General features: G+C 34.1%; 1 protein-coding gene across 1 annotated transcript in view; it reads left to right on the forward strand.

Annotated features, from left to right (window-relative positions):
- Positions 1–12,668, forward strand: part of CCDC7 (coiled-coil domain containing 7) — a 305,131-nt gene that overhangs the window by 172,573 nt on the left and 119,890 nt on the right. Inside the window, exons 5-7 of the mRNA XM_044678170.1 lie at positions 243–275; positions 3,641–3,810; positions 11,079–11,134. Of these exons, the coding sequence (XP_044534105.1) occupies positions 243–275; positions 3,641–3,810; positions 11,079–11,134 (259 nt within the window). The remainder of the gene's footprint in view (positions 1–242; positions 276–3,640; positions 3,811–11,078; positions 11,135–12,668) is intronic.

The following is a 12,668-nucleotide window of genomic DNA, read 5'->3' on the forward strand; positions in this document are numbered from 1 at the left end:
TATTATCAAACTTTCCTCCTTATTTTTTCCCCATTTGCTGCCCCCTGCAAGTCTGTTACCTATCTGTATGCTCGTTGAACCCTTGGAGTGGCTTGGGGTTTGGTTAAGAATCAGAGAAGCTATAATCTCTCTGGGATACCTACTTGGATGCATGGGCAAAGATGCTATAACATATTCTTCTCAATATTTTCTTTCCAAAGTTTTAACATATTAGTAATTAATATTCTTTTTTCCTCTTAAAGTGGTTTCAAGAAGAAGTCTATCATGTGGAAGAGGTAAATATAATAACTTCAAATGATTTAGATGATATTTGATCTAACTTTTGAACACTAAAAAGAAATCTATATATGTGGAAAGCCCTTAACCAAATTTATTAAAATTAGTTAACTTTTCTTGAATGCTCTTTGGTCACATGTTACTATTGAACATTAACATTTTTTTCAACTTTGCTTTGAGTGGCTTTTCTACTCTGGAGGCATTCACTAACATTAATTTTCCTCCTTTCACATATGCATATTAATTAGCTATGTGAATAATATTCTGCTATACTTCCCTCTCAATTATTTGTAAAAATGGAATTTAATGTTATTCATGATTGCATATGAACCATAGAAGAGCCCATTAATGAAAAGCTTTTAAAAAAATAGTTAAATGTTATAGGGAAAATAATTTTTAAAAACTGGGAAACATTAAAAAAAGAAGTTCCTTCCTTTCTCCCTCCACACCTACTCCCCTCCTTTTCCCACCACCCCTCTCCTGCCACACACACAGCTCCTGTGGGACCAGATAAAATAAATTATTACAAAACATATAGGATCTTGTATAGTGCTTTCTTCTGGGAACTTGTAGTCCAATTAGGGAAAGACTGGAGTATTTCATGAAGTTAAAGATGAAATAACAAACAGTTCTATTTGAAGTAGACAATATAAATGTTCTTAATAGGCTGTTGATACTTTTGAGAATGAGTGTCCAACTCCACGAGGTAGAAAGGAACATGTGTGAGAGATTCTGTGAAAGTAGAAATGACAAGATTGGCAACTGGTCGTGAGTTGAATGAGAGTAAAGAGCTCTGGAGGATACTGAACATGTAAACCTTGGTCACTGGGAGGATACCCTCAACAACAATAGGGAAAATCATAAAGGGAGGGAGAGGTTTGGAGTGAGAGAAGGGAAGATAATAAGCTCTGTTTTGGACATCTTGAATTTGAGATACCTATGGGATATTCTGTTCAAAATGTCCAATAGGCATCTGTTAATGAAGAGAAACTATATATATATATATATATGTGAATTGTATATTTAGAGATGATCTTTTAATCAATGGAAGCTGATGAGATCATCAAGTGAGTGAACAAAGGGCTAGAAGAGAAGAGGGTCAAGGACAGAGTCTTAGGAAGCATCTACAATTAATGGGGATAACTTGGATGAAGGTCCAGTCAAGAAGCCCAAGAATGAACAGGTAGACACAGTCTGTGTTTTCTTTTTTTCCTATCAACTTCTGGGCTTGTTCTTCTTAATCTGCATTGACTATAGTTTCATTCATGTCAGAGGAGAACCCAGAGAGAGCTGTATCTTGGCAAAAACAAGGCAGAAAGCAGAGAGTATTCAGCAGGAGCAGGCAACCACCAAGGCAAATGCCCTAGATAAGTCAGGATGGGTAAGGACTGAGAAAGGCCATGTGATAAAGAAATTATTGGTCATTGTGGTTCAGAGCAGTTTCACCTGAATGATGGGATCAGAAGCCAAATTGCATAGGATTTAGAAGAGAGTGAAAGGATGGCTTTTTCTTTATTTAAAAAATTTTTTTTTGCTTTTATTCTGAATTTAACAAATTCCATATAAAATTAGTCTTTCCACATATATATTAGAACAGAAAAATAGGTTCACATATGAACCCAAGAATCTCTTTTATGAACATCTTGCTTTTCCTTTTAAATATGTAATAAGCAATGTAAATTGTAAAGTTGTTCTCCTTTTCTTTGACCTGTTTTCCAGGTCAGTTGTTTTTGATAATAGATACCTTAAATGGTCTTCTGTTTAAAACCTTTTTTTTTTACTTTAGTCAAATATTTCTTATTGTCTTATAGAATCTGTATTTTATTTACTGTGTTCTGCTTTTAGTGAATCCACTATTTGAGTGAGGTTTTCTACTTTTTGTTTTAATCTATTTATTCTTCCTTTTTTTTTAGTTCAAATTTCATTTTTTAATCTCTTCATTTCTTTCAATCATTTCTTGGAATTCTTCTGGCCAAGTCATTCCTTTCTCTGAGTCTTATTGTCCTTGCTGCGGGATTACTCTCTTAGGCTTCTATAATCCATAGTATTTCTCATCCTGTTTGGTATTTGCTTGTGTTTGCCTGTACCTCCAACCTCAGCTTTAGGATTGGGACTTTAGTCCAGGCCTACCCCTCCCCATCACCCCATTCTTGAATGAGGTAAGAAGGCAATACTTGGTTACTACTCCTGGTTTGATGGAAGACCCTGCTGCTGTTCCTCTTTTATCTTTTTGATTGCTATTATTTCTGGTACCCTTTTAAATAGCTGCTGGGGAATATGTGGATTTTTTTACATGGCAATTTTAACAAGAAGTTTTGATAGCATTTCAAACTTGAAACTCAAAAATTTAAACTTATACTTCTTGTATGATTAATTTTTCATTTGTTTGTCATGTGTTTTTGCTGCTCTGGGGGCAGAAGGCTTCTTTATGTCTCTATATCTTTGTATCCCTTATAATATCTAACATATTGCTGTGCATGTAGTATTCAGCACCAAACTGTCACTGATTTAATTTCATCTACTTTTTCCTTCATTTCTAGCTATGTAATAGAAAATACATGACTACTAGGAGAATTGAGTAGCTTTCTCCTTCTTTTTCCCGAAAAACATCAAAGTTTAGGTTATATCTTAGGCTATCAGGCAAATGATGATCAACAAATCAGGGCTGGAGTTCTCCAACCATGCTCAATGGGTCTGCCCTTTAGGGCCCCCCTATTAGCTGTTTTCAGTGAGTGAATATCAAATGGATGAGAGTTGCTTTGGCATGACCCAAGATGTTTGATTACCCTCAATGGTGTGTGCATGTATGTGTGTGTGTATATATACATATATATATATATATATATATATATATATATAAAATCCAACTGCAGACAGACAGAGTAAAACAATCAAAAAGAATTTGGGGCAAGCAAATTTATTACCACTTATCAATTATTTAATATTCATTTAATTATTCCTATTATATTAATTATGCAAATATTATTAGAAAAATTTTGATCTAAAAAGGAGACTAAAGATTGAAATTCAGTTTTCTTATGTAATCTTTTATTTTTTTCATATTAGAAGTAGTATATGATTCTGACACAGTTTTCCAAATGGACAAATATACAATAATTATAATTATATATATGAAATACAATCTTATTATCATTTTCCTTTTTAAAATGTTTGTCTAATAACAATCCTAGTTCTAAACTTAGTAGGAGCTCTTATTGTACATTTGCTAGCAAGTTTATAAAGTATTACTTTAACATTTATCTATCTTTACAGGTAAGAACAGTATTCCAAGAATACTTTTGTTATAGTTAATGGAAATATGTTGGTAACCTTAAAGTATTTGATTCAAATCTTATTATTTTAGTTAGTTAAAGAACAAAATGCTTCAGACTGGGAAATTCCTCTGCCAGACAAAACAGTATCTTCAAGTATTGCCCAAGTGATAGAACGTTTGCAACGTCTTGAACATTTAAGGGATTGTCTCAGTATAGTGCCAATGGCTACCCGAAGAGCTGCAGCTGCAAAAAATATGCAGTAAGTGAATTTTAAATATCATTACATTAGGACCATGAAAAGGAGAGATACAATTAGTGCTGAAGTTGGGAAAGAAACATAGACATTTTGACGAGTCAATTAGATCAACTAGAACACATGATCAACTTGCCATGTCTTTATCTATCTATCTATCTATCTATCTATCTATCTATCTATCTATCTATCTATCTATCTGTCTGTCTGTCTGTCTGTCTGTCTGTCTGTCTGTCTGTCTGTCTGTCTATCTATTTATCATTGTTTTTATGTGGAACTTGAGCACTTGAATCTGCCTCTTTCCACGCTCCCTTCTCCCTAACTCCCACCCTCCTTGTCTCTCCAAACTCTTATTGCTTAATTTTTTCCTGTTCTTGTTCCTGGGTTATAAGAATTGTTGAAAAGTAGACATAAAACTATACTGTTGGGTTCCACCACAAATTCATACCACCAAAGTTCACTGGGCTTCTGCTCTCTCATGGTTTTAGTCATCTCATTTGTTCAGCAAGTATTTATTGAGTGTCTACAATATACAAGAGGCTCTGACTAATATAAGTAGGAATAAGATCCAGCCCCAGAATTTTATAAAGCTTACAAGTAGGATACTTGTAGGATCACTAGTAGGATAAATAAGATGCATGCATGTTTGAATTCTGACTTTGCCCCTTAATTGCTGTGTGAACATGGGCCAATATTAGACCAATATTAGCTCTCTCTGGGTCTGTTTCTTCATTTGTAAAATGAGAGGGTTGGGTTAGATGATTTCTAAGGTCCCTCTCATCTCTCTATACTGTACTTTAAATAATAACCAGTTAGAATGGGACATCGGAGCCAAAAGAAGGGTAATAAATTCAGTGAGTGCTTAGAAGAGGCATAGACTTTTTCTGTTTGGGAGATGTAGATAGAGATGGGGTGGGAAGACTAGAGAAGACCCTTCAAAGAAGACAGCTTTGAAAATGGAATTGCTTCTTAAATTTCCTGCAGAGATTCTTCTCCAACTCTTTCAGCTCTCTTCATTATTTCCATCCAACTCTAAGACTAATTCTCCTTTATGGATATGACCACATGAACCATACTCTTAGATAAAAGATTAAATATATTGAGATAGGTTTTCAACAACAACAAAAATCTCTCCTAGCAATCTGACTACTCAGAAAATTTTCTCACTTTCTAGCTATTCACTGACAGACAGTCATCCTTGAATTAGGGATCTTAGAAACTAAAGACAGGACATTGCCCAGATAACAGTTCTCTATGACATTTCAGTCTTCTGCCCTCTAATGATCCCCTTCAACAAGACTGAGAGAGATGACCAGAACATAGTATAACTTTAGAAGTATCAATGATGACTTCTATTATTGTCTCTGGCTAACTACTTCCAGTAGAGAGTAACTGCTATTTCAGCTGTGTCCCCAGCTGTATTTCTGAATTTTCATATTTTAATTCTTCTACATTTACAGTCCATTTCACTGCGACTATGAGGAGAAATCGGCTTTCAGTATGTCACTGAGCATTTACTTACTATCCAGGCATGAGCCTGCCATTAGGCTACTGATAAACGTCCTGCTTTAATGAAACTCAGGCCATCTATCTGACAATGATGACTTTTCTTCCTTGTCTCTTTCAAAGAAGTATCCTTACTTTAGGAGGCTAATCCCTCTATTTGTATTTGTATCCTTGATTCCATTACTTTCTGCCTCCTCCAAGAATTAGTTTCACCAATTATCCCCTTCTTTTTTCAACTTCAATCCCTTGTTCTCCATTGCTCCTTGCAAGCCCTTTGGTCTATTTTTAAAAATCTCTGCTCATCTAAAATAAATATTTGCTTGATCTTACTACATCATTCTGTCCCTCTCTTTGCTTTGACCACAATCTTTTTGAAAGAGTAGACTACCTTCATTGCCTTAATTTTTTCAGTTTTTATTTTGTTTTTAGCCACCTGAAATCTGACATCTCCCTCCTCCCCACCCTAGTCTATTTAAACAGTTTTCTAAAAGATCATCAATGAATACCCAATAACCAAATCTTTGGTCCTCACTATTTTTTAAACTTGTCTTCAAAATTTGAAACTCTTGACCTCTTTTTTTTTTAAAGCTTCTCTTCTTTTAGTTTCTGTGGCATTACATCCTTCTAATATTCCTCCCAATTCTCATAATTTTGTCTCCTTGGTTAGTTCTTATAGCTCCTTAAATGCAGATATTTATTCTACTCCTCCACTCTCTCCTTTGACTTTGTAGTCTTAGCTACTCATGTACTGTCACAGATTCATTTTTCACTTGTATGAAGATTCTTTTTTTAAAATTTTAATTAATTAATTTAGAACACTTTTCCATGGTTATAGGATTCATGTTCTATCCCTCCCCTCCTTCCACTCCCTCCCATAGCTGATGCACAATTCCACTGGGTTTTACATGTGTCATTAATCAAGACCTATTTCCATATTATTGATATTTGCGCTAGGGTGCTCATTTTGAGTCAATATCCCTAATTATATCCTCATCCTCTCATGTGATCAGGCAGTTGTTTTTCTTCTGTGTTTCTACTCCCATAGTTCTAACTCTGAATGTGGGTAGTGTTCTTTCTCATAGGTCCTTCATAGTTGTTCTGGATCATTGCATTGTTGCTAGTAAAGAAGTCCATTATGTTCGATTGTGCCACAGTGAATCCATTGCTGTGTACAATGTTCTCCTGGTTCTGCTCCTTTCACTCTGCATCAATTCCTGGAGGTCATTCCAACTCGCTTGGAATTCCTCCAATTCATTATTCCTTTTAGCACAATAGTATTGCATCACCAGCATATACCGCAATTTGTTTAGCCATTCCCCAATTGACGGGCATCCCCTTGTTTTCCAGTTTTTTGTCACCACAAAGAGTGCAGCAAAAAATATTTTTGTACAAGTCTTTTTCCTTATGATCTCTTTGGGATATAAACCCAGCAACGGTATGACAGGATCAAAGGGCAGGAAGTCTTTTAGCACTCTTTGGGCATAGTTCCAAATTGCCGTCAAGAATGGTTGGATCAATTCACAACTCCACCAGCAATGCATTAATGCCCTAATTTTGCCACATCCCCTCCAGCATTTATTACTTTCCTTTGATGTCATTTTAGCCAATCTGCTAGGTTTGAGGTGGTACCTCAGAGTTGTTTTGATTTGCATTTCTCTAATTATTAGAGATTTAGAGCACTTTTTTATGAAGATGATTCTAAATGTTTAAGTCTATACCTAACTTATCCCCTATCCCCACTTGCTACAGATCTCATTTTCAAAGGTTTCTGGTTATTTTTATCCAAATATCCTCCTTCCATCTTCTTATATCAAACATTTTGAAACTGAATTTATTATCTTTCAAATTTTCTTCTCCTATGAGCCATATTTTTATAAATGGCATTACCCAGTAACCCAGACTAGAAACTATGATACATTGCCTCAAAATGAATTCTGGAGCAGCATAACCCACAAAAAGACAGGGTGAACTAATTTTTTAGCCAAAATAACTTGGAAGGTGGCACAAAAGATCTATTGTACCAGGGTGGATGTGGAGAACCAAAGAGTTTGCCAACACAGGCTCCACTGTGGCAATAGCCTTGGGAGTGGCTGAATCAGCAGCAAAAGCCTCTGGAACTCTCAGTCACAGACAATAGGGGGGGGGGTTGGAAAACTGCTCAGAAGGAGATTACAGAAGTCCCATTACTGCCTCTGAGTGGAAGAATCTTGTCACATAGCTCATACCCAGATACAGATTATAGTCCTGGGTCATGGTCTCAGGGTCAGGAAGAGCACTAGCACACACTGGTACTTGTGGCCATAGGAAGCAGGGGACCCTGGTGATAGGTCCAAGGCAGAAAAGAGTGCTTGTGATTATTCACAGGCCACAGCCCAAACTGGGAGAATATTATACACATCTATCCACACATCATACTACCTCAGAAGAACTGAAAGCTTATAGATCCTTAGAGTTAGCTCTGAAGGCAGTTGTACAAAGAACATGAAGCTTGGAACAGTGACCCCTTTACCATAGTTACAGAGCTCAACTTTAACATTTGTTTAAGTTAAAAGAAAAGAAAAAGGCTGGAAAATGAGCAAACAACAAAAAAAAACAATATAAAATTATTTTGGTGACAGGGAAGACTAAAATGCAAACTCAGAAGAAGACAACAAAGTCAATGCTGTTACTCAAAATCCTCCAAGAAAAATGTGAATTGATCTCAGGCCTAAAAAGAATTAATGGAGGAGCTGAAAAAGGATTTCAAAAATCAAATAAGAGCAGTAGAAGATTTGGAAAAGAAATCAAAGTGACATAGGACAATCACTTGGTAAAGGAGACACAAAAAATATTGAAGAAATTAATATCTTAAAAACCAGAATAGGCCAATTGGCAAAAGAATCACAAAAATACAATGAAGAGAAGAACTTTTTAAAAGGCAGAATTGACCTTATGGAAAAAGTGATACAAAAATTCACTAGGAAAAAAAAACTCTTTAAAAAGTAGAATTGGCCAAATGGAAAAGGAGTTACAAAAGCTCATCCAAGAAAATCATGCCTTAAAAATTAGAATTGGGCAGGTGAAAACTAATGACTTCATGAGACATCAAGAAATAGTCAAATAAAGTCAAAAGAATTTTTAAAAATAGAAGAAAATGTGAAATGACTTATTGGAACACTAATGCACTATTGGGGGAGTTGTGAATAGATTCAACCATTATGGAGAGCAATTTGGACCTATGCCCAAATTAGCTGAATAAGTTATAGTATATGATTGTAATGGAATACAATTGTGCTTCAAGAAATGATGAGCAGAAGTTCAGAAAATTCTGGAAAGACTTATATGAACTGAAGCAGAGGTAAATAAACAGAACTGGGAGAACATTGTACATAGTGACAGGAACACTGTATGATGAATAACTGTGAATAACTTAGTTATTCTCAGCAATACAACTATCCAAAACATCCACATGATCCAAAACAATCCCAAAGGTCTCATGATTTTAAAAAAATGCCATCTGCTTCCAGAAAAGGAACTGATAGAATCTGAATCCAGACTGAAGAAAACTTTTTTCACTTTTTCTTTTTTGTTTGAGTTTCCTTTCACAAAAGGATGAATAGGGGAAATATTTAAATAATCACACATTTAAAATCTACCAGATTGCTTATCATTTCTGTTGCGGAAAGGGGGGGGGGAAGGAGGGAAGAGAGAATTCAAGACTCAAAATTCTTTTAAAATTCTGGAAACTATTTTACATGAAATTATGGAGAAATAAAATAAAATTTTAAAGAACTAGCCACAGAATTATCTCAATAACAATAACAAAACCCTTACACTTCAAATTCCTAGATACCTATTAGTTAAATTTAGCAATTCCAATGACAATAAATTCCTCAAGTAGCAAGAAGAAAAACTAAATAAAAATGAAACAAAATTCAAATAACATACAATTGTTCTGTACCCATTAAAAACTGAAGAAGCAAATGAAATAGTATATTTTGAAAGACAAAATAACATGCTGTAAGCTGGAAATGATATATACATCAGACCCTGACTAATCATCCTCAAAAGAAGGATGAACTTTTAGCAAAAAAGAGAGATTTAAGACATTTCTGAAAAAAAAATGAACAAACAGAATATTTACCTTGAAAACATTCTGAATAACAGAAACAGAAGAAAGGTCCAACGTCCCCCTCATCCATTCTCTTCTTTTTATTCATACTACTGTTACCTAGTTTAAACCCTTATTATTTTTCACTTGGACTATCTGGACTACTGAATTAATTTCTTTCCTGGTTTTCATGCCTATAGTCTCTCCCTTCATTTTGGTAGTATTTCTTTTATTCCTCATCCTCATTCTTTCTGCATACATTGTTGCTCTATCTCTTGGATAGTCTCTCCTCTCTCAGACTTTATTTTTCCTGCTTGTTTTCCTATGTGACTCTTTCTTTGTCTCCTTTCTCTTTCATCATTCATTTCTTGGCTCTCCCTCCCAACCTCCTTCAAGTGTGAATGTGCTTTAACACATATTAGTTATTCACTAAATGTCTTCTGAATTGATGTTAAGGAAACAAAGGAAATTTACCTACATTATCCAAACACACTAATGACTTTTCTGAACAATTCTATTTAAGTATTATGCCAAACTTAATGTAGTTAAAACTCTTGACTTCTGAGATTTTCATCCTTCAAATATTGAGACCTTTTTTTGTAATTTCTTTTTGTCTTTTAGGTGCTTATCCCAGCTTTGCCCTTTATTTTTCTATTTTCTCTTTTACCTACTGTTCTCATATTCATCTTTATTTGCTCCATCTAATTTGATGATTAGAGCATTATTATTAACTTTCCATGGGGAAATATTGTCTTCCTAGTGAGATTATAAGTTCTTCCTGAAGAGAGAAATGGTGTACCTTTTTGATATTCCTTATGATTCCTAAAAGAAGACTGTGCAAATGGAATCCACTCAATAAATATTAATTGAATAAATGAGTGAATTATTAAATTATAAGTAATGTGTCCTTATTCTTTTCTGTTTCTTATCTGTTCATCTCTATGGTAGTTACTTATTCATTTAGAATTTACTTTTACAATTTACATCAAACTTACATAAAACGTTTCCATACCCAAAAATCTATACTAACTTGGGGTGAGAGGCTATTTATTATAGATACTTCATTCAGTAGAAAAGTTATGAAGAAATGACCCAACAACAACAACTAAAAAGTCTAATGGGTAAAGCAAAGTCAATTGATAGATAAAATTTTCTTGATTCTTATTGCCTGACAACCTTAAACTTCTTTCTCCCATTAACATACAAAGAACTAGGGGCAAAGGGAGAAAAGAGCTGCCTGCCAGGTGGGATACATATTTGAATCCTTGCTTTATAACATGTGAAAGTGTCAAAATTTGCTCAATTAAATTTTGAGTTTTAGTTTTGATTTGCAAGTGTTGTTGAAATTATTCCTTGACTAAAAGTTTTCTGTTCCTATTGATTTTATATTTTCTATTGTTTACTTTGTTGGTATTTTTGGTTTTGACTCATAATTTGGGTTGGCCATTTGGTTTTATACTTCTACTACTATGCTACCCTTTACTTGTTTTTCATTCAATTCTTTTTAAAATTATTATCCAACAGAATTTTTATGAGCATTATGATTTTTCTCTTACTTTTATAATCAGATAACCATAGCACTTTTTAGACTGAAAAGAAACCCAGCTAAATGTAAACTTCAACTCTTAATATTTAAAATATATATTAAATTAGGTTTCATTGTGGTAAACTTTGACAGGGAGAACCGATCACATACAAACCGAATTTATGAAGAAGTAAAGAAGATGATTGAAGGTGATGATTTTTTTTTATTAGTAATGCTTTTAAAACATTTTGAATGTTAACTTATAGTAAAAATCATTAGTAAAAGTTCTAAAAATATCTAATATGGATTTCTTTTCCTATAGAAGTATAGATTTCTATATGACATTAGAGTGATAAATTACTTTGTATGAAAAAAAACTATGAACTCACATTTACATACTAATAAAATATGAGAGTTGGATATTTATTTAATTTGCTAATTTAATTCATTAAATATTAGAATAACATGAATTTTCCTCTATATATGATTATAAAATTTATACCTAATCTGCCTTGATCAAGTTTTACCACAACTTGTAGTGAGATTGTTCCCTAAATTCCCTACTAGAACTAGCCTTATAAACCTCAGCGATTCTTTGACAACAGTCTAGCCTGCCATGACAGATTGAGCTCAAAAAATCACATAACAGATTTCTCCTTGAAAACATAAACTGTAAGTTGATTAAACCCATACTTAATTGATTCAGTTATAGGCGATTTTAGGGGGGTGGATACTATCACTACCAGTTCTCTGACTGCTACCTTTCCATGCTTCCATGCATATTTTTGTGAGTTACTATGGCCAAAATAGTCAATCATCCTGTGATCAACCTTGTGATAAGACTTTTTGAGTTTACACTAGTCCTCAGATGGCAGACATAGAATATATACATAGAAGCCCAAATTGAACACATAGAAATAACATATGCATTGAGCACTTTGGAAAAATATAGCCCCAACCAAATATGTGAATCTTTAAACGAGGAATTTTAGTTTTAATATAAAGTCCAAATCACATATTCACACACAAAAATAAATGAAAAAGTGGCTGCCATCAACCTAATATAGCTGCCCAGAATCTAGAGGAAAAAAAATGAACTGGCTCCCTCTGTGACTTTATGATTGACTAGGTAGAGCCTGCTCTATGATTTCCTGCTTCAAGGTTCATAGACTTCAAACACTAGTCAGTAAAATAATTTACCTTATGCTTTTAGATGAAACTGAGTCCCTATACCTTTTATAGCCTTATCTCCTATCATATTTAACATTTTGGTCCTCAGTTATTCATTTGTTCTTGCCCTATATATCTTGTTATTGCTTAGTTTTTATGAACACTACCTTATGCAGAAAAGCCCATAACCCTTAAAAACTGTTTTGAAAAACCTAGTACTGATTTATTTTCTACAGATTGGGCAATTGTCTTCCTCAGGCTGTAGAACTCTTATTAATCATGATTGTGGATCAGAATCTTGGCCTGAACTATTCCTCCTCCCATCTAGTTAAAAACATAAGGAAATTTAAACACATTTGAAGCAATGGCTAATAATTCTCTGCCTTGTTAATAAATGTCTGTTAACAAGGGGAATGATTGTTCCTTGTTGGTTTTGGGTTACCCAAATAGTACAGGATAAAGCCAACCATTTGGCTACCTGGTCCCAAGAAAGATTTAGCTATTCTGTAACCCTTATGTCAGAGATTCCCTTTTGATACAAAGGGACCAGGACTTCTTTTTATTACTCACGGA

The sequence above is a fragment of the Gracilinanus agilis genome, chromosome 5 (genome assembly GCF_016433145.1).
Source record: "Gracilinanus agilis isolate LMUSP501 chromosome 5, AgileGrace, whole genome shotgun sequence".
In the NCBI taxonomy this organism is placed as follows: Eukaryota; Metazoa; Chordata; class Mammalia; order Didelphimorphia; family Didelphidae; genus Gracilinanus; species Gracilinanus agilis.